At 42.3% G+C, this 27,723-nt stretch overlaps 2 protein-coding genes and 1 long non-coding RNA gene across 3 annotated transcripts; 1 reads left to right on the forward strand and 2 right to left on the reverse strand.

Annotated features, from left to right (window-relative positions):
• Positions 1-13,912: 13,912 nt before the first annotated feature.
• On the reverse strand, positions 13,913-15,055 carry LOC124651573. The gene is made up of 3 exons (XM_047190636.1): positions 14,977-15,055; positions 14,289-14,707; positions 13,913-14,194 (listed from the first exon to the last, which is right to left on the reverse strand). Exons 1-3 carry the CDS (start codon positions 15,053-15,055, stop codon positions 13,913-13,915), a joined length of 780 nt encoding a protein of 259 aa, XP_047046592.1.
• A 2,476-nt stretch (positions 15,056-17,531) lies between these two features.
• LOC124682195 lies at positions 17,532-20,219 on the forward strand. Its single transcript, XR_006996184.1, has 2 exons — positions 17,532-17,806; positions 17,879-20,219. It is a non-coding gene; the product is annotated as an uncharacterized LOC124682195 (long non-coding RNA).
• Positions 20,220-21,447: 1,228 nt separating this feature from the next.
• On the reverse strand, positions 21,448-27,262 carry LOC124672011 (NADH:quinone reductase-like). Its single transcript, XM_047208341.1, has 6 exons — positions 27,026-27,262; positions 26,726-26,938; positions 24,176-24,271; positions 23,787-23,932; positions 23,434-23,653; positions 21,448-21,897 (listed from the first exon to the last, which is right to left on the reverse strand). The coding sequence occupies exons 1-6, from the start codon at positions 27,158-27,160 to the stop codon at positions 21,694-21,696; spliced, it is 1,014 nt and encodes a 337-aa protein (XP_047064297.1). The 5' UTR covers positions 27,161-27,262; the 3' UTR covers positions 21,448-21,693.
• Between the last annotated feature and the right edge of the window lie 461 nt (positions 27,263-27,723).

A 27,723-nucleotide genomic window follows, 5' to 3' on the forward strand; every position in this document is an offset into this window, starting at 1 on the left:
TTTAATTTTATATCTATGATCTACTGCAAATGTGTGTGTTTTAAATGGTAATGAGGGAGTGAGGATTCCATGTTATGCATATTATATTCAAATGCAACATTTTCATTTATGCATGTACCTTGGGGAGCTTCCTCATATTATTTAAAGCACTATTTTGTGGTGATCATTAGAGTTTAATTCACTTGGTATCTTTTGTTTTGAATGATATTATGGGAGTGATGATTCCACGTTTGTGCACTTTATACTCCAACGTAAATTGTCTATTTTTGTGCATAAACCTTGGGGACCTTCCTCATATTATTTAGAGCAATCTTCTTGATCTTATCATAATATCTATCTTTATTTCGGTATCTTCTTTTGTTTGCTTCATTTGTTGAAGCTTCTTGACTTTGTTATCTTTTTGCAATCTTTTGATCCTCTCTATAGTGTTATTCCTTCCGAATATTCGTCATTGGATACGTGCATTTGATTCCACTCAAATTATGAGAAATGCACACGGTATGGAGAAGCTCTCACTATATTGGCCTTCTAATTTTTTTTACCCATTTCGGTAATTGGTGCCAATGGGGAGAATTTTGGAGGGTTTAAGGGAATTTGGTTGTGTCTTTGCTTTGTGCTTAAGCATGTGCCTTTCTTGCATTGCATCTTGTTGCTTTGCATAGTTGAATATTTATAGGAAACTCTTTGAATGCCAATGTATGCAATGAAATTCAATTTCATTCACACATGCATATATTATAGGGGAGTTTTCTCTATGTATTTAACTTGTTTGTTACTTAAATTTCTTATATAAACCCTCTCAAAGAGATTGTCATCAATTACCAAAATGGGGGAGATTGAAAGTGCATGGAGCCCCATGTGTGGTTTTGGTAATTAATGACAGTCCCTATGGACTAATGTTTGCATTGAGTTATATTTGTACGATTTGTCCATAGGCAATGATAGAACCATATGTTGGCTTCAAGATTGCAATAAGAAGCAAATGAAGAAGATCAAGTGTCAAGTATGTCTTGAAGATGAATATGAAGTGAGCACTCAAGTTTAACTTCAAGCATCAATGACGAATAATGAGGAAATGAAGTGCAAGTTCAAGATGAGCCAACTCGAAGAGATCGTATGCTTGAAGCTTGCCGTCCATATGGTGATCATGGATATGTAAATATGCGCTGAAGAAGAAGCTCTCCCATGGTGGAATATGGGGGAGCAATCCACAAGACTTCGTCAAGCAAGCACAATCAAGTAAGGCGTTCCATCTTGTTGCGGTCAAGATCGTCATCATCAAGCTCAAGAGGAACAAACAAGGTTAAGATTTTCTCTTGATAGGGTTTCTTTCTTACCGGTCTCATGGTGTAGTTGGAGACTGGTTTATAGTTTAGTTGTCGAACTATCAAGAGAGCTGTCGAGTGAGTAACTCGATCGTATCCTTCGGAGAGCTCAAACCCTTGCATCCTTGCATCATCTTTCTTGGTTGTTATTTGAATCTTATCCATGTCATGTTTTAGAGCTTGTTCTTATTCTCATGACAAGCTCTAGTTCATCAAGAATGGTTTTTGCACGGGTAACTTGTTGCATTTTCGATGTTGTTGGTTTTACCGGTATGTTTTTTTAGATAGGTCAAACCTTTCATAATTTATTTCTATCCTACCTTACTGGACTATATGGTTCCCTAAATGATCTTGTAGAGCTTGTTACTAGATTCGAAACGAGCCAAAGATCATCAAAATCGAAGTCCGGATGCAAAAATTATTCAAGTTTCCGTGAAGCAGTTTTTTGGCCGGAAGTTGGCTGGAAGTTCCGGTGGCCGGTACTTCCGCCCTACTTCCGGTGAACATCCGGAAATGCTGATTCTGCACGCAGAAATCATACCGGGAGCATCCCGGGGGCGCCCTACTTCACCCGGAAGTTGGCCTGTACTACTGATGCGTGCAGTTGACACACGTCCGTTGGGAACCCCAAGAGGAAGGTGTGATGCGTACGGTAGCAAGTTTTCCCTCAGTAAGAAACCAAGGTTTATCGAACCAGTAGGAGCCAAGAAGCACGTTGAAGGTTGATGGTGGCGGAGTGTAGTGCGGCGCAACACCGTGGATTCCGGCGCCAACGTGGAACCTGCACAACACAATCAAAGTACTTTGCCCCAACGTAACGGTGAGGTTGTCAATCTCACCGGCTTGCTGTAAACAAAGGATTAAACGTATTGTGTGGAAGATGATGATTGTTTGCGAAGAACGAGTAAAGAACAATTGCAGTAGATTGTATTTCAGATGTAAAGAATTGGACCGGGGTCCACAGTTCACTAGTGGTGTCTCTCCCATAAGATAAACGAGATGTTGGGTGAACAAATTACAGTTGGGCAATTGACAAATAAAGAAGGCATAACAATGCACATACATATATCATGATGAGTACTATGAGATTTAATCATGGCATTACGACAAAGTACATAGACCGCTATCCAGCATGCATCTATGCCTAAAAAGTCCACCTTCAGGTTATCATCCGAACCCCTTCCGGTATTAAGTTGCAAACAACGAGACAATTGCATTAAGTATGGTGCGTAATGTAATCAACACAAATATCCTTAGACAAAGCATCGATGTTTTATCCCTAGTGGCAACGAGCACATCCACAACCTTAGAACTTTCGGTCACTGTCCCAGATTTAATGGAGGCATGAACCCACTATCGAGCATAAATACTCTCTCTTGGAGTCACAAGTATCAACTTGGCCAGAGCCTCTACTAGCAACGGAGAGCATGCAAGAACATAAACAACATATATGATAGATTGATAATCAACTTGACATAGTATTCAATATTCATCGGATCCCAACAAACACAACATGTAGCATTACAAATAGATGATCTTGATCATGATAGGCAGCTCACAAGATCTAACATGATAGCACAATGAGGAGAAGACAACCATCTAGCTACTGCTATGGACCCATAGTCCAGGGGTGAACTACTCACACATCGATCCGGAGGCGATCATGGTGATGAAGAGACCTCCGGGAGATGATTCCCCTCTCCGCGAGGGTGCCGGAGGCGATCTCCTGAATCCCCGAGATGGGATTGGCGGCGGCGGCGTCTCTGGAAGGTTTTCCGTATCGTGGCTCTCGGTACTGGGGGTTTCGCGACGAAGGCTTTAAGTAGGCGGAAGGGCAGGTCAAGAGGCATCACGGGGGCCCCACACGCTAGGGCCGCGCGGGCCCCCTCTAGGCCGTGCCGCCCTAGTGTGGCGGCGCCCCGTGGCCCCACTTCGTATCTACTCCGGTCTTCTGGAAGCTTTGTTGAAAAATAGGCCCCTGGGCGTTGATTTCGTCCAATTCCGAGAATATTTCCTTACTAGGATTTCTGAAACCAAAAACAGCAGAAAATAGCAACTGGCTCTTCGGCATCTCGTCAATAGGTTAGTGTCGGAAAATGCATAATAATGACATATAATGTGTATAAAACATGTGAGTATCATCATAAAAGTAGCATGGAACATAAGAAATTACAGATACGTTTGGGACGTATCAAGCATCCCCAAGCTTAGTTCCTACTCGCCCTCGAGTAGGTAAACGATAACAAAGATAATTTCTGAAGTGACATGCTATCATAATCTTGATCATACTATTGTAAAGCATATGAGATGAATGCAGCGATTCGAAACAATGGCGAAGATAATGAGTAAACAAATGAATCATATAGCAAAAACTTTTCATAAATAATACTTTCAAGACAAGCATCAATAAGACTTGCATAAGAGTTACTCATAAAGCAATAGATTCAAAGTAAAGGCATTGAAGCAACACAAAGGAAGATATAAGTTTCAGCAGTTGCTTTCAACTTCAACATATATATCTCATGGATAATTGTCAACACAAAGTAATATAACAAGTGCAATAAGTAAACATGTAAGAATCAATGCACACAGTTGATACAAGTGTTTGCTTCTAAGATAGAAAGAAGTAGGTAAACTGACTCAATAATAAAGTAGAAGAATGCCCCTTCGCAGAGGGAAGCATGGATTACTATATTTGTGCTAGAGCTTTTCATTTTGAAAACAAGAAACAATTTTGTCAACGGTAGTAATAAAGCATATGTGTTATGTATAAGATATCCTATAAGTTGCAAGCCTCATGCATAGTATACCAATAGTGCTCGCACCTTGTCCTAATTAGCTTGGATTAACATGGATTATCATTGCATAGCATATGTTTCAACCAAGTGTCACAAAGGGGTACCTCTATGCCGCTCGTACAAAGGTCTAAGGAGAAAGCTCGCATTGGATTTCTCGCTTTTGATTATTCTCAACTTAGACATCCATACCGGGACAACATAGACAACGAGATAATGGACTCCTCTTTAATGCATAAGCATTCAACAACGATTAAAATTCTCATAAGAGATTGAGGATTGATTGTCCACACCGAAACTTCCACCATGGATCATGGCTTTAGTTAGCGGCCCAATGTTCTTCTCTAACAATATGCATACTCAAACCATATGATCATGAAAATCGCCCTTACTTCGGACAAGACGAACATGCATAGCAACTCACATGATATTCAACAAAGGTAAAAGTTGATGGCGTCCCCAGAAACATGGTTACCGCTCAACAAGCAACTTATTAAGAAATAAGACACATAAGTACATATTCTTCACCACAATAGTTTTTAAGGCTATTTTTCCCATGAGCTATATATTGCAAAGATAAAGGAATAGAATTTTTAAAGGTAGCACTCAAGTAATTTGCTTTGAAATGGCGGAGAAATACCATGTGGTAGGTAGGTATGGTGGACACAAATGGCATGGTTGTTGGCTCAAGGATTTGGATGCACGAGAAGAATTCCTCTCAATACAAGGCTAGGCTAGCAAGGTTGTTTGAAGCAAACTCAAGTATAAAACGGTGCAGCAAGACTCACATATGAACATATGGTAAGTATTATAAGACTTTACATTGTCTCCTTGTTGTTCAAACACCTTAACCAGAAAATATCTAGACTCTAGAGACCAATCATGCAAACCAAATTTTAACAAGCTCTATGTATTTCTTCATTAATGGGTGCAAAGTACATGATGCAAGAGCTTAAACATGATCTATATGAGCACAACAATTGCCAAGTATCAAATTATTCAAGACATTATACCAATTACCACATGCGGCATTTTCCGTTTCCAACCATATAACAATGAATGAAGTAGTTCAACTTTCGGCATGAACATTAAGAATAAAGCTAAGAACATATGTGTTCATACGAAACAGCGGAGCGTGTCTCTCTCCCAAACAAGGAATGCTAGGATCCGATTTTATTCAAACAGAAACAAAAACAAACAGACGCTCCAAGTAAAGCACATAAGATGTGACGGAATAAAAATATAGTTTCACTAGAGGAACCTGATAAGTTGTCGATGAAAAAGGGATGCCTTGGGCATCCCCAAGCTTAGATGCTTGAGTCTTCTTAAAATATGCAGGGATGAACCACGGGGGCATCCCCAAGCTTAGACTTTTCACTCTTCTTGATCATATTGTACCATCCTCCTCTCTTGACCCTTGAAAACTTCCTCCACACCAAACTCAAAACAAACTCATTAGAGGGTCAGTGCATAATTCATATATTCAGAGGTGACATAATCATTCTTAACACTTCTGGACATTGCACAAGGCTAATGAAAGTTAATGGAACAAAGAAATCCATCAAACATAGCAAAACAGGCAATGCGAAATAAAAGGCAGAATCTGTCAAAACGAAGCAATTCGTAAAGACGAATTTTAAAGTGGCACTAGACTTGCTCAGATGAAAATGCCCAAATTTAATGAAAGTTGCGTACATATCTGAGGATCACGCACGTAAATTGGCAATTTTTTTTGATTTTTGTACAGGGACTACTGCTCAAATTTGTGACAGTAAGAAATCTGTTCCCGCGCAGCAATCCAAATCTAGTATTGGATTTACTATCAAAGACTTTACTTGGCACAACAATGCAATAGAATAAAGATAAGGAGAGGTTGCTGTAGTAGTAAACAACTTTCAAGACTCAAATATAAAATAAAGTGCAGAAGTAAAATAATGGGTTGTCTCCCATAAGCGCTTTTCTTTAAAGCCTTTCAGCTAGGCGCAGAAAGTGTGTATCAAGTATTATCAAGAGACGAAGCATCAACATCATAATTTGTTCTAATAATAGAATCATAAGGTAACTTCATTCTCTTTCTAGGGAAGTGTTCCATACCTTTCTTGAGAGGAAATTGATATGTAATATTACCTTCCTTCATATCAATGGTGGCACCAACAGTTCAAGAAAAGGTCTTCCCAATATAATGGGACAAGATGCATTGCATTCAATATCCAAGACAACAAAATCAACGGGGACAAGGTTATTGTTAACCATAATACGAACATTATCAATTCTCCCCAAAGGTTTCTTTATAGCATTATCAGCAAGATTAACATCCAAATAACAATTTCTCAAAGGTGGCAAGTCAAGCATATCATAAATTTTCTTAGGCATAACAGAAATACTTGCACCAAGATCACATAAAGCATTACAATCAAAATCATTGACCCTCATCTTAATGATGGGCTCCCAACCATCTTCTAACTTCCTAGGAATAGAAGTTTCAAGTTTTAGTTTCTCCTCTCTAGCTTTTATGAGAGCATTTGTAATATGTTTTGTAAAGGCCAAATTTATAGCACTAGCATTGGGACTTTTAGCAAGTTTTTGTAAGAACTTTATAACTTCAGAGATGTGACAACCATCAAAATCTAAACCATTATGATATACAACAATGAGATCATTGTCCCCAATATTTTGAAAAATTTCAGCAGTTTTATCAGTTTCAGCAGTTTCAGGCAATTTTGCACGCTTTGCACTAGGAGTAGAAACATTGCTAACACCAATTATTTTACCATTGATAGTAGGGAGTGTAGCAACATGTGAAGCATTATCATTACTAGTGGTGGTAATAGTCCAAACTTTAGCTACATTATTCTCTTTAGCTAGTTTTTCGTTTTCTTCTCTTTCCCACCTAGCATGCAATTCAGCCATCAATCTAATATTTTCATTAATTCGAACTTGGATGGCATTTGCTGTAGTAACAATTTTATTTTCAATATCCTTATTAGGCATAACTTTCAATTTTAAAAGATCAACATCAGAGGCAAGACTATCAACCTTAGAAGCAAGAATATCAATTTTATCAAGCTTTTCTTCAACAGATTTGTTAAAAGCAGTTTGTGTACTAATAAATTCTTTAAGCATGGCTTCAAGACCAGGGGGTACACTCCTATTATTGTTGTAAAAATTCCCATAAGAATTACCATAACTATTACCATTAGCAGCAGGATATGGCCTATAGTTGTTACCGTAATTATTCCTATAAGCATTGTTGTTGAAATTATTACTTCTAATGAAGTTCACATCAACATGTTCTTCTTGGGCAACCAATGAAGCTAAAGGAACATTATTAGGATCAACATTAGATCTACCATTCACAAGCATAGACATAATAGCATCAATCTTATCACTCAAGGAAGAGGTTTCTTCAACAGAATTTACCTTCTTACCTTGTGGAGCTCTTTCCGTGTGCCATTCAGAGTAATTTGTCATCATATCATCAAGAAGCTTTGTTGCTGCCCCCAAAGTAATGGACATAAAGGTACCTCCAGCAGCTGAATCCAATAGGTTCCGCGAAGAAAAATTCAATCCCGCATAAAAGGTTTGGATGATCATCCAAGTAGTTAGTCCATGGGTAGGGCAATTCTTCACCAAAGATTTCATTCTCTCCCATGCTTGAGCAACATGTTCATTATCTAATTTCTTAAAATTCATTATGCTACTTCTCAAAGATATAATTTTAGCGGGAGGATAATATCTACCAATAAAAGCATCCTTACATTTAGTCCATGAATCAATACTATTTCTAGGCAGAGATAGCAACCAATATTTAGCTCTTCCTCTTAAGGAGAAAGGAAACAATTTCAATTTTATAATGTCACCATCTACATCCTTATACTTTTGCATTTCACATAGTTCAACAAAATTATTAAGATGGGCAGCAGCATCATCAGAACTAACACCAGAAAATTGCTCTCTCATAACAAGATTCAGTAAAGCAGGTTTAATTTCAAAGAATTCTGCTGTAGTAGCAGGTGGAGCAATAGGTATGCATAAGAAATCATTATTATATGTGCTAGTGAAGTCACACAACTTAGTATTCTCAACAGTACTGTTATCACCAGAATTTGACCGGATCAGAGGTGGGCCGCGATTAAGATGGGCTTGAAGAATATATCTGGAAGGAATACATTGAATCGGCCTTGTATACAAAGTTTGGGCTAGTTTGCCCGTGTATCTGTAAATATAGTAGGATACGTGTCGGTTAGGTAGAATTTGGCTCGCGTACGGTTGGGATTACTCCCACGTTAGAAAGTCTACGGACTATAAATATGTATCTAGGGTTTATGAAATAAACAACAATCACGTTCACCACAAACCAATCTAGGCGCATCGCCAACTCCCTTGTTTCGAGGGTTTCTTCCGGGTAAGCATCATGCTGCCTAGATCGCATCTTGCGATCTAGGTAGTACACGTTTATTCGATGTTCATGCGTTGCTCGTGCTGAAGCCTTGTTGATGGCGAGCAACGTAGTTATCATAGATGTGTTAGGGTTAGCATTGTTTCATCGTATCATATGCTCTCGTCCGTGCAACCCTTAGACGTCTAGCCGCCCTTACACCTATCTTAGGTGTAAGGGCGGCACCTCACTTGATCATTATTTAGTAGATCCGATCCATTATGATTGCTCCTTGTTCTTCAAGGATTAGTTTAATATCTGCATAGTTAGGCCTTACAAACGGGTTGAAGGATCCAGGTGGCACGTAGGGTGTAGTTTGCTAGCCCTAGACGGGATGTTCCGGGATCAACTTCATGTTGGTTTTTAGGCCTTGTCTAGGGTCGGTTTATGATCACCGTGCGTGGCCGCCAGGCTCAATCACGCGTAGGATGTTCCGATTATGTGGTGAAAACCCTAAATCGTCGTAGGTCGTTTTAGCTTTATTTTGATCAAGCAGGACCACCATGTGATCGTACACCTCGTACGAATCATGGGTGAATCGGCTCCTTGAGCCGATTCACGAGACAACTCGAGAGTCAATCGAGGCTCGTATTTAATGTTTACGTGTATGCCATGCAGGAAACTAAGCAAGGCAAATCCATCACCTTCCCGACCGAGGTATAGGTCGGGTGGCACGCCCTTGCACCAGCATCGGACGTGCGTGCCGAGTCTTTGCGGGCCGTCGCTCGAGGGACCAGGGCCAGCCGCAGTCCTGGGAGCCTCCCGGCTCTACTGTGTTGCCCGTCGCTGCTCGCCGGTGGGTTTCTGACCGCAACAAGTACCCATTTTAGCAGTAGTAAATAAAGCAAACTAAATAAAGTAAACGCAAGTAACTAATTTTTTGTGTGTTTTTAGTATAGAGAACAAGACAGTAAATAAAGTAAAACTAGCAACTAAATTTTTTGTGTTTTTGATATAAGAAGTAAACAAAGAAGTAAATAAAGTAAAGTAAAGCAAGACAAAAACAAAGTAAAGAGATTGGATGTGGGAGACTCCCCTTGCAGCGTGTCTTGATCTCCCCGGCAACGGCGCCAGAAAAAGAGCTTGATGCGTGCAGTTGACACACGTCCGTTGGGAACCCCAAGAGGAAGGTGTGATGCGTACAGTAGCAAGTTTTCCCTCAGTAAGAAACCAAGGTTTATCGAACCAGTAGGAGCCAAGAAGCACGTTGAAGATTTATGGCGGCGGAGTGTAGTGAGGCGCAACACCAGGGATTCCGGCGCCAACGTGGAATCTGCACAACACAATCAAAGTACTTTGCCCCAACGTAACAGTGAGGTTGTCAATCTCACCGGCTTGCTGCAAACAAAGGATTAAACGTATTGTGTGGAAGATGATAATTGTTTGCGAAGAACAGTAAAGAACAATTGCGATAGATTGTATTTCGGATGTAAAGAATTGGACCGGGGTCCACAGTTCACTAGTGGTGTCTCTCCCATAAGATAAACAGATGTTGGGTGAACAAATTACGAGTTGGGCAATTGACAAATAAAGAAGGCATAACAATGCACATACATATATCATGATGAGTACTATGAGATTTAATCGGGGCATTACGACAAAGTACATAGACCGCTATCTAGCATGCATCTATGCCTAAAAAGTCCACCTTCGAGGTTATCATCCGAACCCCTTCCAGTATTAAGTTGCAAACGAGAAGACAATTGCATTAAGTATGGTGCGTAATGTAATCAACACAAATATCCTTAGACAAAGCATCGATGTTTTATCCCTAGTGGCAACAAGCACATCCACAACCTTAGAACTTTACGTCACTGTCCCAGATTTAATGGAGGCATGAACCCACTATCGAGCATAAATACTCTTTCTTGGAGTCACAAGTATCAACTTGGCAAGAGCCTCTACTAGCAACGGAGAGCATGCAAGAACATAAACAACATATATGATAGATTGATAATCAACTTGACATAGTATTCAATATTCATCGGATCCCAACAAACACAACATGTAGCATTACAAATAGACATGATAGGCAGCTCACAAGATCTAACATTATAGCACAATGAGGAGAAGAAAACCATCTAGCTACTGCTATGGACCCATAGTCCAGGGGTGAACTACTCACACATCGACCCGGAGGCGATCATGGCGATGAAGAGACCTCCGGGAGATGATTCCCCTCTCCGGCAGGGTGCCGGAGGCGATCTCCTGAATCCCCCGAGATGGGATTGGCGGCGGCGGCGTCTCTGGAAGGTTTTCCGTATCGTGGCTCTCGGTACTGGGGGTTTCGCGGCGAAGGCTTTAAGTAGGCGGAAGGGCAGGTCAGGAGGCGGCACGGGGGCCCCACACGCTAGGGCCGCGCGGGCCCCCTCTAGGCCGTGCCGCCCTAGTGTGGCGGCGCCCCGTGGCCCCACTTCGTATCTCCTCCGGTCTTCTGGAAGCTTCGTTGAAAAATAGGCCCCTGGGCGTTGATTTCGTCCAATTCCGAGAATATTTCCTTACTAGGATTTCTGAAACCAAAAACAAGCGAAAACGAGCAAGCGGCTCTTCGGCATCTCGTCAATAGGTTAGTGTCGGAAAATGCATAATAATGACATATAATGTGTATAAAACATGTGAGTATCATCATAAAAGTAGCATGGAACATAAGAAATTATAGATACGTTTGGGACGTATCAACTACCGGGGGGGGGGGGGGGGAAGTACCGCCCCAAATGACCGGAAGTTCCGGTTTTGACGAGTTTTGTGCATAACGGGCAGATTTCTCTTGCCCTATTTAAGGGGTCTTCTTCCCCAATGTTCTCCGTCCGTTAGAGCTCGTTTTTGCCCCCATTGTTGACCTTCTTTGAGCTTGCTATCTCTCTCTCCCTCCCATGAATCTTGCATCTATTTGAGAAAAAGATAGAGGAGATCTAGATCTACATCTTCACCAATTAAATCCATCTCTTTGTGAGGGGAATCCATCTCTTTGTGAGGGGAATCCACTAGATCTAGATCTTGGAGAAATTTGATGTTTCTCCTCCTATTTGTTCTTCATATCTTATTCCCCAATAGCTTTTGTAGCTTTGTTGGAATTTGAGAGAGAAGTACTTGAGCATCTTTGTGGTGTTCTTGCCATTGCATTTGGTGCATCGGTTTGAGTTCTCCACGGTGATTCGTGGAAGTGAAAGCAAGAAATTTGTTACTCTTGGGTTCTTGGAACCCTAGACGGATTTGAGACCTTTGTGGAGATTTCTTGGGATCCTCCAATTAAGTTGTGGATGCGTGCCCCAAGCTTTGTGTAAGGCTCGGTTTCCGCCTCGAAGGAAATCCCTTAGTGAAAACGTGACCTAGGCCTTTGTGGCGAAGGTCGCCGGAGAATAAGGTGAGGCATCTTCATGGCGCTCGGTGTGTGGTGTGACTACCGCATCTTGGGGTGAGGCCTTTGTGGCGTTGGTGTGCATCGAGCAACCACACCTCAAGGTGAGGCCATTTGTGGCGTTCGGGAGCACTAAGCCACCGCACCTCTCCAACGGAGATTAGCACTCGCAAGAGTGTGAACTTCAGGATAAATCATCGTCTCCCCCTGTAGGCGACATCTGTGTCCTTTCAAGAACACTTGCACGTAAAGTAAGCATAATTATAAATTGTAAGCTAAAAGATGTCGGCACACATGGCGTACAAAACAATATCATAGGAGAAAATGTCATAACAAAATGATGAGGAATTTTTCACTATAAAATAAACATAGGAATAAATAACAGACGAAAAATATTAACTATCAATAGTTCCCCAAGAATCAAAAGGAAATATTATTGCTTGTGGTCTCTGAAATATTTATAACCAGCATTCTAACACAAAAAACAATGTTGTGGATGCAAAAATTAATAATTGTCTCAAGAGAAATCACAAGAACTTATATTTAATATAATTGCATTCTCATCCTAACCATTAAGTAATTATGTGATCCGACATTCTTTTGACCGCTCACATATTCTGCTATCTTCATGACAATATATTCCCTACTTCAGCAATTTATGGTGATTATTGGACCTTGGAAGTATCAACTTAATCAAAATAGAAATATACATATTGTGATCCATATTGATAGCCAAACCTGCCCATGTTAGCTTTTCTTTTTTGACATAAAGTGGCTGAGGATGTTTTTTGAGAGGGTCTCATATGGCTGAGTCTTGTCATCTTGAATAACATGACCAAGTAGCCAAACAAATGGGCATGCCTTAGCTATTTTTTACCATCCTAGGCTAAGAATGGCTAAATCTAGGGACATGGTGTTTTGGCTCATAGGTCTAGATGCACCTATTATATGAAATGTATTTTAAATTTATTTCAAAATGTTAAAAAATTCGAAATAAAATCCTGAGTGTGCATCCTCACATTCTATGTTAGCTCACAAAAGTTTGGCAGAAAAAACATTTTGCGTGCACTATGTAAAAAAAAGACAAAAAAATATCTTGTTAAAAGCTATTTTGGTGTGTCGGAAATTGTTTTTCTACACTTCACAAAAAATAATATTTTTCTGTGAAACTTTGTGCGCGAACATAGAATGTCTAGATAGACACCCTGATATTTTTTTCAGAATTTTTAAACATTTTGAAATATAATTTTAAATAGTGGGTGTTAGATGTATATATTTGTATTGTAGTTTCCCATATGTTAGGCGGCTTCCTGCATATTTGCACCTGTACATGAACTATATATTGTGGCATTTGGCCTTCTGATAATACAACAAGCATATTGCACTAACAGGCACATCTACACTTATGAGCCAATGTAGATTTCCCTAAATCTACACTCAAATAAGCCAACGAAGATTGGATGACCCCAAAGAAATGCATATGAGTTGAAAAGTTTTCGTAGAGGGCATTATAAATAGTTAATTTTTTGGCAAAGGGCAATATGTATAGGTCAAAGAAACCCAGAGCCAAAGAAGAAGATAACATTCATCATGGCACGGGACAGGCAGGGACAGAGAATTAACTAGCGATACTATTTACTCCATCCCGGCACCAATGATGGCTGGATTGGCCACGATTCCATGGACCATGGACCATGGTCAGCACTCAGCACATGCAATGCATACATACATACATACCATGTCGGAATATCCACGTGTACATACTCGACATGTAGATACCAAATCACGACGTAAACAAGAGCGAACCTGAGAAAGAAGAGGGGGAAAAAAAGAAATCCTAAGCTCCAAAATTTCTCTCACGAAAACTACAGTTTTTACAGCACTAGTTCGAAATTCAACCCAACTTCCTCTTAATCCATCCATAGAGGTCGACCGGCCACTGCGTCCATCGTCCTCGTCGTCCAGGCCAGCGGAGCTGCGTCGTGTGCGTCGTTCGTCAGGGCTCGTAGAGGCGGTCGCGGCACTGGCACTTCCACCAGAGCGGCTTGTATTCGGAGAGCGTCACGAGCGGCGGTGGCAGCGGCACGCCCCCGCGCGCCGCCACGACGTCGCCGGCGCCGGCGCGCGCCGTGGTGGCAGCTGGCCTGGACGGAGCGGAGAGGGAGGGCACCTGCACCGCGACGCAGGGGCTGCACTCGTAGCACTTGTTGCGGCAGTTCGGCGGGCTCGACCCCAGCCGCACCTTCTCCTCCTCCTCCTTCCCGGCCGCCATGCCACCCTGCACATACACAAACATGCAGCCGCGTCAGAGTTGCCAAGAGAAAATGAGGAAACGATGGTGAGGAAGGAATGCTGAACACACGCACACGTACCGTGGAAGAGGAGAACAGGGGAGACGGCCTGGAGGCGGCAGCTGGCACAAGAAGGAGGAAGAAGCTCATAGATGCGGCGGCGGCGAGGATCACAAGTAGTGCGGCTGCTAGTCTCATGGCTTCGATCTTGCTGCAGTTCACTGGCTCCTGCTCACTCAAGCCTGCCGACCTTGTCGTCGAGTCATTGGCGTGGGCGCTGGCTAGAGAAGTGAGGAAGACGACGAGGAGATGGCTACTTATATAGCTGAATAGCTCGAATCTAGCTTGCCGCTGGCGGAGTGAGCAGTGAGCTGCTCCTGCGTGCGCGCTCGTGTATGTGCGCGAAGGTGACTGTGGGGAACTGGCGACGAGGCCGCGAAGGGGGGGGTCAAAGAGGAAGCGGGGAAGACGGCATGGGGAAGGAAGCTGCTGCTGCTGGACTGGAAGCAGGAGCGGCAGCACTCAGCAGGACAGACGACGGACGACGACAGTGTGGCTACGGCCTATGAGCACGTAGGCACAATTTCCAGGAGAGGGGACGTCTCTTCTCTCCTTTTCTTGGCTCTAGATTTCCAGATCTCTCGTCAGTGAGATGTAGCCCATCTATCTCTACCGTTTCTGCCGCCCCGCGCGAGCTTGCGATGGGAGGTGAGAGGCGAGACCAGATCTCTGACTCGAGCCTGTCGATAGGCTAGTGGAGCAGCAGTACGTACGGGGCGGTCGCCCGCCGCTGTAACAGTCAACCGGCGAGCGAGCTCGTAGTTCCACACAGGTTTTACAGCGGCCATTGACGGTCAGCTGGGGGCACGGGTTGGGGGGGCGGGGGCTTTGACTAGGCTAGCCGGCGGGCCTGCAGCAGCGACCCATCTCTGAAAGAGTCCAACGGGCAATCGCATCCAATCAGCGATGTGGCACCAACCATTATTTAGCCACTTAAATTAATTTCAGATTCAGATGATAATCTTAACTGAATAATAACTCCAACTGCTAGCCACACCGGGCACGGGCAGGCACTTAATTCAGGTGGTGCAGCCGAGCTGTCAATCCCCGAAACATTTTGGAACACATCATTGCTAACTATACTGCGGGATCTGATCGAGCGGTATAGTAACGGTAATAGGCTAGCAACACTTGTACAGTGCTCCACTCCAGTCATGCTCAAAACGGAAGGAAAGAAAGGTTTTACCTTTCGTCCTCGCAGAAGGAGAAAACTACGTCTGCGGAGACGGGTCAAAGCCCAGGACTCGTAGAGGCAGACAGGACGTCCTCTGCCTAGCCGTAGTGTGGAAAGGTATCTGCTGACTGCTGGCGAAAGTGAGAGTAAATACTGCCTTGCTCTACCGTCACGTCTGCGTCTGAATATGGGCAGGCAATGGAACAAGCTCGTGACGTTTTTTCGAATACACCAGCTCAGGTGGTGACTTCTTACAAGCAGTAGGAGAGCATGGGCCGTAGCATGCCAGGTCTACGGTTTGAACACAGCCCGTTTTGTTCAGCAACATCATCATGGTCAGTCAGCCAAGAGAAATTAGATGACCCGACAGGACATCTCGGTGGAGCTAGACACCACATGTGCGATTTAGAAGCCACGAACTGGGTGTCCGTGCAATAAATGAAGACATATACTATGAAAAAAAATCCATAATAAGCAGCATCGATGTTGCGTCTTTAGGATTACTATAATGCTGCGAATAATCATGAGAAATGGCATACCAAGCAAACTTCAGTGAGCACAGGACGCAATTATTTTTCTAGATTCAGCACATTGTACGGGTCTCAACTCCGAACGGTTAACCCCATCTCCACTAATATAAAAAGAGAGAGAGAGGCAGATCGAACAAATCTGAGCCCTACACTAACCAGATCCAACGACCCAAAACCACCCAATGTTGAGCAACTCAACGCGTTGAGCGCAGGATCCCCTCTCCGCTAATTCCGTCTCCACTAATCAGGTACCGCATAGAACGGTTCCACACCCGAGATAAACAGGGGTCGCCGCTGCCGCCGCACGGAATACCCACAACGCCTCCTCCCGCGCCGCCGTGTGCCGCCGCCGGCGTCGACCATGACACCGCGGCGCCGCTCTCCAAAATCGCAGCCCCCTGTCCCCGCGCACGCCGCCGCGGATGCCGTCCCCGCGGTCTTCCTCGGTTCCAAGAAACGCCCTATAAGACGTCGCCGTCGCGAGACTAGCAGGAAACTCAAGATCCGCCGCTGCCTTCGTGGAGCTCGCTGGTATGATTTTTTGGGTCAGTCGGACTACTTCTCCACTAATATAAAAAGAGAGAGAGGCAGATCGAACAAATCTGAGCCCTACACTAACCAGATCCAACGACCCAAAACCACCCAATGTTGAGCAACTCAACGCGTTGAGCGCAGGATCCCCTCTCCGCTAATTCCGTCTCCACTAATCAGGTACCGCATAGAACGGTTCCACACCCGAGATAAACAGGGGTCGCCGCTGCCGCCGCACAGAATACCCACAACGCCTCCTCCCGCGCCGCCGTGTGCCGCCGCCGGCGTCGACCATGACACCGCGGCGCCGCTCTCCAAAATCGCAGCCCCCTGTCCCCGCGCACGCCGCCGCGGATGCCGTCCCCGCGGTCTTCCTCAGTTCCAAGAAACGCCCTATAAGACGTCGCCGTCGCGAGACTAGCAGGAAACTCAAGATCCGCCGCTGCCTTCGTGGAGCTCGCTGGTATGATTTTTTGGGTCAGTCGGACTACTGGACTCGAGCATCGCGGCTACGTTCCCTGCTCCCGCCAATAGTCCGTACCCATCGCGACATCTTCTTCACCCTCAACGACAGGGTCTCACTGGGCTCCGGCCTCACGCCTTTATTTCCGCCACTGATCCCGTCCACTGACGAAACTTTTCCATCAGCCACGCCTTGACACACTTCTGTTGCTAGAGTAATGGAGGTAATTAGTTAATTCGTCAGGTCGGTGTGACAGTTCACTGATGTTTTACTTCTGATTTTAGAAGATTGGAGGGAGGATGAGTAATCTATGTGCACGTGTTTAAAGATAGGAAGGGATTCATCTAGGGCATCAATGGCCGGCCAATGTCTTTAAAGATTGGAGGAGATTCCTTGTCCTGTGTTGTTGGCTTTTGCAATTTGACTAGGATTATATTCTGTTTTACATGGGAGATAGAACTATTTCTTTCCGTCATATTGCTTGAATTATTGCAGGACTTAAAATTGACATAGTACAAAACCTGAACTTCAGTACAGTTTGACATAGTGAGTGGTGTAGATATTTTGATATAAATGGTTACATGTATATAATTATAGTATTGTTTTGGATGCTTAAATCTATAGAAATTATGTCCATTTCTTGGAGTGTACGAAGCTCGTACACTTATGCAGTTGAATTCAAGTTTTCCTTCCATTCATGCACTACACTAAGTTGGAGTGTTCTCAAATAGTTACTAGCATATGGAAATCAGTTGCTCGATTACATGTTATTGGCAATCACCAAATGGATTTCATCTTCCAAGGCACTCCATTCAGGACATAACTATCCGGCAAAGCCAAGGTAGTTAACAACGAACGTTGCGTTGAGCATGGTACAGATTATGTGAATTACTAAAACATGCTATATGTGCAGATCCTAACGAGATCAAGAGGCAGAGAGATAGGAGTGGTATGCAAAAAACTTAAGATGAGATTTCAAAGCGCAATTTTTGGAAATGGCCTGCTGTCACGGAGGCTTGTGGGGAGGCCAGTTTACACCATTCACTTTTCAAACTTCGTATTAAGATTCACAATAAGATGTACTTCCATTTGACTGTACCAAGTACTCAAAAATCGTTCGAGTATTTGACACTCCTTATCCTGCACAGCTGCACTTCACCTTCTCAGAGCTCAGGTTGGAGCCTTGTGTTCTAACATTGAATCTTATGTTTATGCTGCACCATTTAGGGGTTTGATGAAAATTGTAGTAGGACTTACTCCTTAATAGTGTTATCGCTGGTAGGACTTATAATTTGACATTAACATGAAAGTTGCACTGAGATGTTGGAGCACCTTGCGGCTAGGTGCTGCTGCTCTGGATAGTTTCATAGGCAGGAGTGTACACATACTATTTCTTATATATTTAGTTGATAGAAAAATGTATTGTCTTATGCAGTAGCATTGCAACAGTTGTGTACCGCGTAATGATAAAAGTCAGCGCACCAACGAATATGGTAAAGAAAATGACAATATGATTTTTGTGCACTAGGTTCTGAAATATGACCTTTACTTGATTGGAAATTTAACACCACATTTTTATATTACTTTTATTTATCTTCTAATATTCTTATTGTACCATAGGCCTGATAGTTCCTTGTGTGTATAATTCTCTTCATTTTGCAGAATACCTTTGGGAAACTCTATATGATTAGTTTTATTTTAATTTTTCAATCTTGATTACGATCTCAAAACATCGCAGAGAAATTTGACGTTTCAGAGTGGCCTGATCACCATGCAAACTCTGAGGTAAACTCTGTAACCTTTTTTTTGTTTTGCTTGCATGAAGCTTCCATGCCCCCAATGGAAATATGGATCTTGACTCTTGAGATAGCTTCTTGCATGGGTATTAGCCTATTAGGTAATGCCTTGTGCTTCTATACATGTTGCAGCAGCAAAATTGATTTTCTTTTTTGTCATAGTTGATGCAAGTTGGCCAAATTGGTTTGGACATATTATGATCATATGTGGTTCTGCACTAATGTAGCATTTGGTCTTCGAAAATTTAAATTTTTTTCTTGAAAGCTAACCAGTTCCTGTAGCGAATCTGTTTCTAATTAATGTAGCTAATCTGTTTCTAATATATGCAGTTGGTTGGCATCATATTTTTGTACTATACAAAACTTTGTCTAACACCTAATCCTCTACTCTGTGTTAGTGTACACATGTCAGTGATTTGAATAAACACAAGAATGCAACTCAGTAGTGATCAAAAGGTGGCTTAAGAAAGATGATGAAAATATTAAAAAAGGCCGGTAGGATGTAGGATAGTTGTTTCGGACAAGAACAGGATGAGTGGACAGATACATTTTCAGTTTCTATATATTACCATTTTGTCGTAACTAAGTAGTGGCCAAATTATTTCCTAATTAGTTTTCATGTTGAGCAGTTTACGATCTCTATCACCCTGTTCCGAGACTTGATATTAGATCACAGTATATTATTTTGGTTAGATGTGTTCAATCGCCCCTCGCCAAAGATGTTGAATGTGGCAGCAGGGTTTGTAGCAAATATTCTTGTGCTTCCAAATTTGGTGGCTTTATTTTTAATCTCTGTCTTGTTTTGTTTATTTGGAATCTTATATTACATGAATTGTTTTGTTGGTGAGATCTTTTAGCCGACATTATTAGTTTGATGAACTATTCATATTGACTTAAAAAAATGTTTGACACTGATTCTATCGGCCCTTAAGATCTGTGGACTAATGATGATACTTGATTATGCACCAGCTTCGAGTAATCAAAATCCCTATACTGATGTTGTAATGCAAATCCTTTGGCCATCTAATGCCATTTTATCCATTTTCAGTTCTTTGGTAATGATTCTTTGTAGCCCACGAGGCCATGATGTATACTAACGATAGAAGTGGAACTCAGCATTTGCAAATGTGGATTAAGATAAACATGGCTGATGCTTTTGACCGCACTAATGCCAGCATCAATCTCATTGAAGAACCTCCAATGAAGAAGCTAAAATCTGATGGTGGATCTAACCGCGCTCCAAGATGAAGCATGTGTTTGACTGTATGTATGACAGAGGGAAGACGATGAGAGCGTTCAGAGGACTTCACCTTTATTTCCTTGCTCAAGGATGATCTAGGTAGAGAATCAACCTGAGGTTTGGTGGTTATTAGGGTGGTTGTACCTTTAGCCCACCAGAGTTCGAACCCCATGTTTGTTTAACATCTGTGTGTCTCATAATGGCGGAATATTCATTCAGTGGAGACGACATTTCCGTCGACAACGAGACGCTTATGATGACTTCATCAATTTCAAGATCCAGTCCGCAAGTTTAGTCTTTCGGAGGTGCTCATAGGGGCATATGGGTAGGGTGTACGTGTGTGAGTTCATAGGGCTGAGTGTATGCGCGTGTATGTGAGCATCTGTGTTTGTACTGCGTTTCTTAAAAAAAGGATGATCTAGGTAGATATCTAGGTCTGAAGTTAGTAATAAGTAGTGACATGCATCCTTGGTCCTCACTAATGAAATTTTAAATTTCATAAGTGAGTGAAGTCACTCTGTGTATAAATAAATGTTAAATTTGTGTTCTCATCTTTTTAATGCGTACGTTGCAAGTTTGTGCAGTTGAAAACTTTATTACTCCCTCCAGTGCAAAATAATTGTCTAAAAATGAATGTATCTAGACATGTTGTAGTGTCTAGGTACATCCATTTTTAGGCAATTATTTTACACAGGAGTAAGTATATTTTTTTTTTTCAAATTAAGCATAAAAATGAAGTAAATCAATGTGGTCGAGTATCTCGGACAGATTTTGTATTTTCGTATTATCAGTTTATTTGGATTTTGAGCAGGGGGTACAAACTGAATCTCTCATAACTATATGATTTCTAAGTTACTATATTATTAGACCTCTTCAATGATTTGTTTATTTTTTTAGGATTTGATTTGTTTTATATTTACTAATGCTTAGAATGAGTGAAGAGATTTCTAACATTACACGTGCATTGCACGTGCGTGTTTACTAGTCATGTGTAAATCGCCACGACAAATCCCTGTCAGTGTCCAACTCACCCCTCAGAGTCTGGTCCCAAAAATAGCAGTACCGTTGTTATTTTCACCCATTTTAACCTCGCCGGCATGATCTAGTCAGAAGCTCAAAGGTATGGGCACTGAAATGAGGGTGGTCCACAACAATCCGTCAAGTTATTTGAGTAGGTTGGTGAAAGACCCGGCCAGTGCATGCGCATCAATGGCGTTTCGACAGAAACATCAGCCAAAATGTACGCAAAGAACCCGGCTGAATCCAACTCGATTCAAATACCAGACCACTAGTCCCAAACCATCGTGTTTGCCTGTTTGGGCACCTCATTTTGGCATGAAGGAAAAAACGACAACTGACTCTGTTGATCGAGAGACATTTTCAGGTAACTCAACAGTTATCAGGGAGAATTACTCATCAAAACGAGTATAATTGACAAGTGACAAGTGGCCCAGCACCCATGCTCCACTTGTCAGTCTCATGGTATTGAGCAAAAAAATACCACTATCTTTATTTTGCTTATTACTTACAATTGCACATAGAAGCCAAGACCAACACCAGCCTACAACCACAGTGGTCGAAAAGGAACACCTTGGGGAAAACTCATTTATTTTGATTGGCTAATACCTAAAAATACAACAAAGCCTGCACAACAATATACGATTTAGCAGTTTACGAAGGATTTTACTAGCACTACTTCAATGATTTGGGGGAATCAGAAAGCTTCTCCCCGATGACACGCTGTGCTTCAGCAACTAGCCTTTTGACAACTTCGCCTGCTGGTATGATCTCCCTGATTAGTCCAACGCCCTGGCCAGCATACATGGCCATGCTATCGATGTCGCCGGTGGTTGTAGCGTTCGGGACAGTACCGGCAAACCGACGTACATCCTTGTGCTGGAAATGCGAAATCATTGTTTAGTTGCCCATTATTAATGTCCAGATGCAGAAGTACGGAATGTGCATTTGAAGTTGTAATGAGTGGTTTGGCAAACTCGCCCATTGAGGCCCATCTTGTACAAACAGCATGATAGATGCCCATGATTCATCACAACTATGATATGTTACAAGTAGAATTTTCTAGCGTGGGTCTATCGCGATGCAAGTCCAGGAAATAGGCCCAGGTCTAGTTGAAAAGGCAGAAACAAACAAATAACCATATAGCCGTGGAACTGTGAAAGAACAGAAAATATAAGTGAGATAGCATTAACATATATAGGTCTTACCCCAAAGCTACAGCCATGGAATCAACTATAGATATCTACTAGTGGTCCGTCTGTCCTAGAAATAAGAAAAATGGGTAAAGACTGAACATTTTAAAATCGAGTGAAATAATCCTGAGCTGTGGTGACCATTTCAAATCTGATTGTCTGAACTCTAGGATTCCAGTTCTCCAGTTTGGATGTAGCTTGCAAAGTAGCTAGGCTTTTTTGTGGGGCTTGTTTGGTGCTAAATAGGAGCAGCCTTTCCGGTGTCCAAAGAGCTCCTAATTATTTTTTTGAAACATTAAAGATCACCTAAAGTTACTCCCTCTGTCCAACAATATATGATGTTATTACAACTAATTAACTCCTTTATTGGCAGAGTTGGACGTTTGGAACACGGGAGACATGAGGCCTGCTTTTGAACAATTCAAAAACTATGTTTTCAAGTTCCAAAAATTTCCGAACAAAAAATCTAGATGTAGGAAATAATGTAATCTATTAACGTGAAAAAATCTCAACTAGAAATACCCCGTATTTTGGGTTACACAAAATAAAAAAAAATCTGACATCTAAAGTAGTGAACAGTGGAAAATTTCAAACCTCCAATTTCTGTCAGATATTGTAATTTTTGTTAAGCCCAGAATATAAGGTACCTCCTCCATGTTTTTCGGGACAGAGGGAGTATTTCGGTTGAGATCTTTTATGTTGGTAGCGCACATTTTCTACGTCCGGATATTTTGTTTAGAATTTTTTGAAACTTTGAAATCATGTTTTCAAATTTTGAAAAATAAAGGGCTCCATGTCACCCTTGCTCTAAAGTGATATTTCGTTTTATTGGTTGTAATATCTTATTTTATTGGACGGAGGGACTATATGACATTCCAAAACTTTGACGAAATAAAGGTCAATTATAATTACAACTCATGGATTGTGATCCCCAGGAACTCAAAGAATTTCAAAGGTACAGCTCAAAGACTTGTGTTCCTCGTTGGGAATCAAACTTCCCATATTATTAGCCTGGGAGCGGCAGTTTAGACAACCAAGCCCTCCAGATAAAGCGCATCCACTTTTCATCGTGTCTAGAAAATACCCGATATGACTTCTAAAATGAAATTATTTACACTACTGATCAGAATAATAAGAGTGGAAAGGTCATAACAACGATTGTTGCAACTTCTAAATGCAGAATGATGGAGTAAATTCAAGAAAGTCAGGCAGCCATACATACCACACCATGGATGATAGAGTGGCCTATAATAGGCTGAGTTTCCTCTGTTTCATGATCTGGGAGATTCTTCCACTCAATGTAGAAGGGTGTCTTCAGGACACGTTGTGGAGCATCAGGCCATCTAGCACGCCCGAATACATTTGTATAGTCCGTGCAGTTCATCTCGATTAGCGTTTTCTTATACAGAGGATGTGCAAAGCTTTCCTCGGTAGCTACAAACCTGAATGTCAAGGAATTTTATTGAAAAAAAATCAAGAATGAGAACTTTATAATGTGAAAACCAGAATATGCAGAAGTATGCAAGAAAGGCTCGGTTTGAAGATAATCATACAAAGAGAAGATTGAGATAATACCTAGTTCCTAAGCAAACAGCATGAGCACCAAGTGCCAATGTGGCAGCATAGCCACGGCCATCTACAACTCCACCAGCCGCTATAACCAGAGTAGCACTATCTGAAACGAGATCCACTACTCTCGGCAGCAATGGTAGCAGACCCTCCTATTTTTTCAAAGAAAAGGTGTTTGAGATGAAAGTTCACGAATACAATTAAATGGACACAGGTTTGTGAGGTGTGTTATGCTTCCAGAGATGACACCACAAAAGAGACCCTAAGCTAAATCATTAGCCTCATATATAGCGCATGGTGTGGATTCTTAGTGCATGGGTGTGTGCTTATTGGAAGATTTCGTACAATAATTTCACAAGATGGAAGATATAAAACAAAGTGGGACTATGACTTACTTGACCAATCACATGCCCCCCTGCTTCACGGCCTTGAACAATAATTCCATCTACACCAGCTTCCTTAGCTTTCAGTGCCTCCTCAATGGTACCAATCTGTGCATCCGACAAGGGAAATTTTATATAGCCTTAATCAACAAAAATGCGCACGGACGTACATGCTCATATATGTCATCATCATAGAGCACCAAGGCTTCACTACAGATCATGTACTGCTACGGTGTTACTTATTGTATATTTCTTGGCCCCAAAAGACTGTTCATCAAAATCTGAACGCTCTGCCTCAGATACTAGTGCTAGTTCATCCAATACCATAATGATCCCATCAGTCCTAGAAAATTGGAGCCAAATACAAAACAACAATAACAACAAAGCCTTTATTCCCAAACAAGTTGGGGTAGGCTAGAGGTGAAAACCATAAGATCTCGTAACCAACTCATGGTTCTGGCACATGGATAGCAAGCTTCCATGCGGCTCTTTCCATGGCTAGTTCTTTGGTGATACTCCCAAATTGGAGCCAAATAAGTAACAGATATTTTACCATCAAGTTAACTTTACGTTTAATATCGATAAGTATTATGAAAACTAGCATGGTGCCCCACTCAATTGCATGGGAGATATTTGAATTACATTTTTTAAGTTGCATTTGGTAGTTGTTATTACATTAGCACTGGGTCAATGATAAGATTTGTTCTTTCTAATACAAACCGAGCTTATTATACTTGTACAAACGCACTTTAATCGTCTTAATAATTTATTGTTTACCTAGATATGTCGCAATAATACTGGATGAATGACCAGAATCTTCATCTGTCCATGATACTAGATTAGGGAAATCAATCACACCTAATATACTTGTGCGGAACACATTTTAATGTCTTTTTGTTTGTAATTGAATAAAACAGTATCAACGGAAAATTGTCATTTATGAGTGATATCTGATCAGCGCGTGAAATTAGTCGAACGCATTGTTCCTAGAAGTATGGGCGTATATCAAGCGGTCTTTGTTTCATACGTGAGGCAACATGCCGTTCCACGAACTAACCAGTTGGTTGTTTGTGTTTTGTACTGCTCTGTCAAGTTTGTTGCACGTGCTATCGATAACGATAAAGAATTAAAGTTCAGATCGTTTGGTCGTTTATATATGTTAATACATAAATTAGATCAATGTGTGGAATTCAATGGTGGATTACAGATCTGTATTACGCTCAGATGGTAGTGGTCTGAACTCTGATGGTCGTATGTAACTATGCACTGAGCTAATAAGTTGTTCGTACAGTACAGCGGTGGAGGATGGATCAAAAATTATATGGCAAAGTTGGTGGAACAAAGAATTGTAAAGTGTTTTATCTATTATGTATCAAAACTACAAGATGGTTAACCTGAAAAAACAGAGGCATGCTAGAAATTCCCCTACAAAAGTGCCAAAATAGAATAGCTAAAGATGCAGCTGTTATCACCCAGCTTGGTACTTACATTCGCAACAACAGCTTCGATGTCCACAGGCTGTGGGCTTGCTCATATCTAGCAAACATTTTCCCTTTTTGTGATAATATATCTACTAAACCTGATTATTATATTTTCTCTCTACTGTACTAACCTAACCCCGAAACAACTTGCTTAAAGTGATTTAAATTACAATCTCTATGATCCCAGAGGTGAATAGCCTACATGACGCTGAATAGAATCCAGAACCACAATCCACAAGTGAGTATGTTTAATTAAAAATACAGGATACTTCAAAATTTGTGCCTGTGATGTAAACTCTAAGAGTGTCATTTGATTTCCGATTTTGTAATGAGCAGTGACATCGTCAGCTATTGTTAATACGTAAAAAATACCAAAAATCAACTTGACGAGTTTAAGTGCAATTGTGAAGATCTATTGGTGTAATCTGTGTTGTGCGACCCACTAATAGAAGAGGTTCCACCGAATCAGACACTTATTAGAATAGGAGCAAGTGTGTCCTGACAGTAGAAACCTCTGATTTCATTAAGTATATTCATGACTTCATGGCTAGACAAGGAGTTCACAAATTCTAGCCCCCTTCCTGTCGTAGTCCAAATATCAATGTGCAGGATCAAATTCTGTTGGAAGCCTTCATCTGTCTATATAAGATCAAAGCCTGTTCAATTTTGTCATCACATTTGCGCCAAAACCATTGAAGAACACAACACCTCCCCGAAGCTTGATATAGACATAACCCATTGACCACTGCGAATGATCTTTATTTTGCAAGTTCTGACTAGTTAACAAAGTGTCAAGTAACAATCTCTAGCTAATGGCCAGCAATCATTTTGCTCCTCTCTCAAGTCTCCAGAACAGAAATGATTTTGCTCCAATGAATTTGACTTATTAGCTGGGCACTTTTAGTTAGGAATGAGTCTGCTCTGACAGGGAAATGTTGAATAGGGGAACTGAAATCGGTAATAATACTGGTACTACAAGAAAGTGTAAAGTAAGCACACACTGGTCTTCAGTTCTTCACCCATTCCAGCAAAATGTGCAACTGACGTTCTCATCGGAGTTACTAAAAAAAGACGTTCTCACCTGATGCAAGACCTTGACGCCGGCGCGATGGGCCTCGTCAACCCGCTCCTTTGGGAACTCGCCCCAGTACACCTGCAGCACGGCGAGCTTCTCCTCCAGCACGACCCTCAGGTTCTCCTCGTGCGGGAAGGGCAGCACGACGGCCGCCCCGAACGGCCTCTCGGTCAGGCTCCTCGTCCTCCGTATGAGCTCCCTGACGTGATCCGGCGCCGGCTGCGGGCAGGCGGACAGCGATTAGCAAGCACAGCACACCAGCACAAGCGTGTCTAAATGGCAAAGGGGGTGGGGAAATCGAGGTACCCAGTCGGGGAGGCGGAGGAGGCCTATGCCGCCGGCGTTGGCGACGGCGGCGGCGAGCTCCGGGCCGGAGATGTCGGGGCCGAGCGGCGCCTGCACGACGCCGTAGTCGAAGCCCAGGATGCCCTTCCACCCCATGTTTCTCCTAGTATAGTGGCGCGGTTCACGGCGGCCGGTCGATCCTGATTCCTGATTGGTGTGGGAGGTCGGAACTGCCGGGTGGTAGTGGCGGCGGCCGGTGGTGGGCGGCGGTCCTATAAGTAGGGCGAGACCAGTTGGACGACGATCCGTGCGGCGATAGCGAGCTGGGCGCAGTGCCGACGCCCGGGTCCGTCCACGGCGCCGGCGTCATGGGGGACGTCACGGCGCGCGGCGGCTGGGGGTTCGCCCTCATTCCCTCACGTGGCAGATGGCTACGGGGGCGGGTTGTTCAAAGAGAGTGAAAGAAAAGCAAAAAACTGATTTTCGTTCCTTCAGTTAACGAACGGCGATGCTAATTCGCGGTCGGCCGCGAATTAGGTCGAATTTTGGCAGTAGTTTAGTGGTTTTTGTAGGAAGAACCGTCCCATTTTATATTACACAACGTTCTGAAGAATTAAACGGTTTGGTACAAAATCAGGCGTGCCCTGCATGGCATTATCCCATGCATGTGTACTTTAGCAAATTGTCATATCGAAAGAAGTGGACAGTGTCCCCTGTGT

This window comes from Lolium rigidum, chromosome 1, assembly GCF_022539505.1.
Source record: "Lolium rigidum isolate FL_2022 chromosome 1, APGP_CSIRO_Lrig_0.1, whole genome shotgun sequence".
In the NCBI taxonomy this organism is placed as follows: Eukaryota; Viridiplantae; Streptophyta; class Magnoliopsida; order Poales; family Poaceae; genus Lolium; species Lolium rigidum.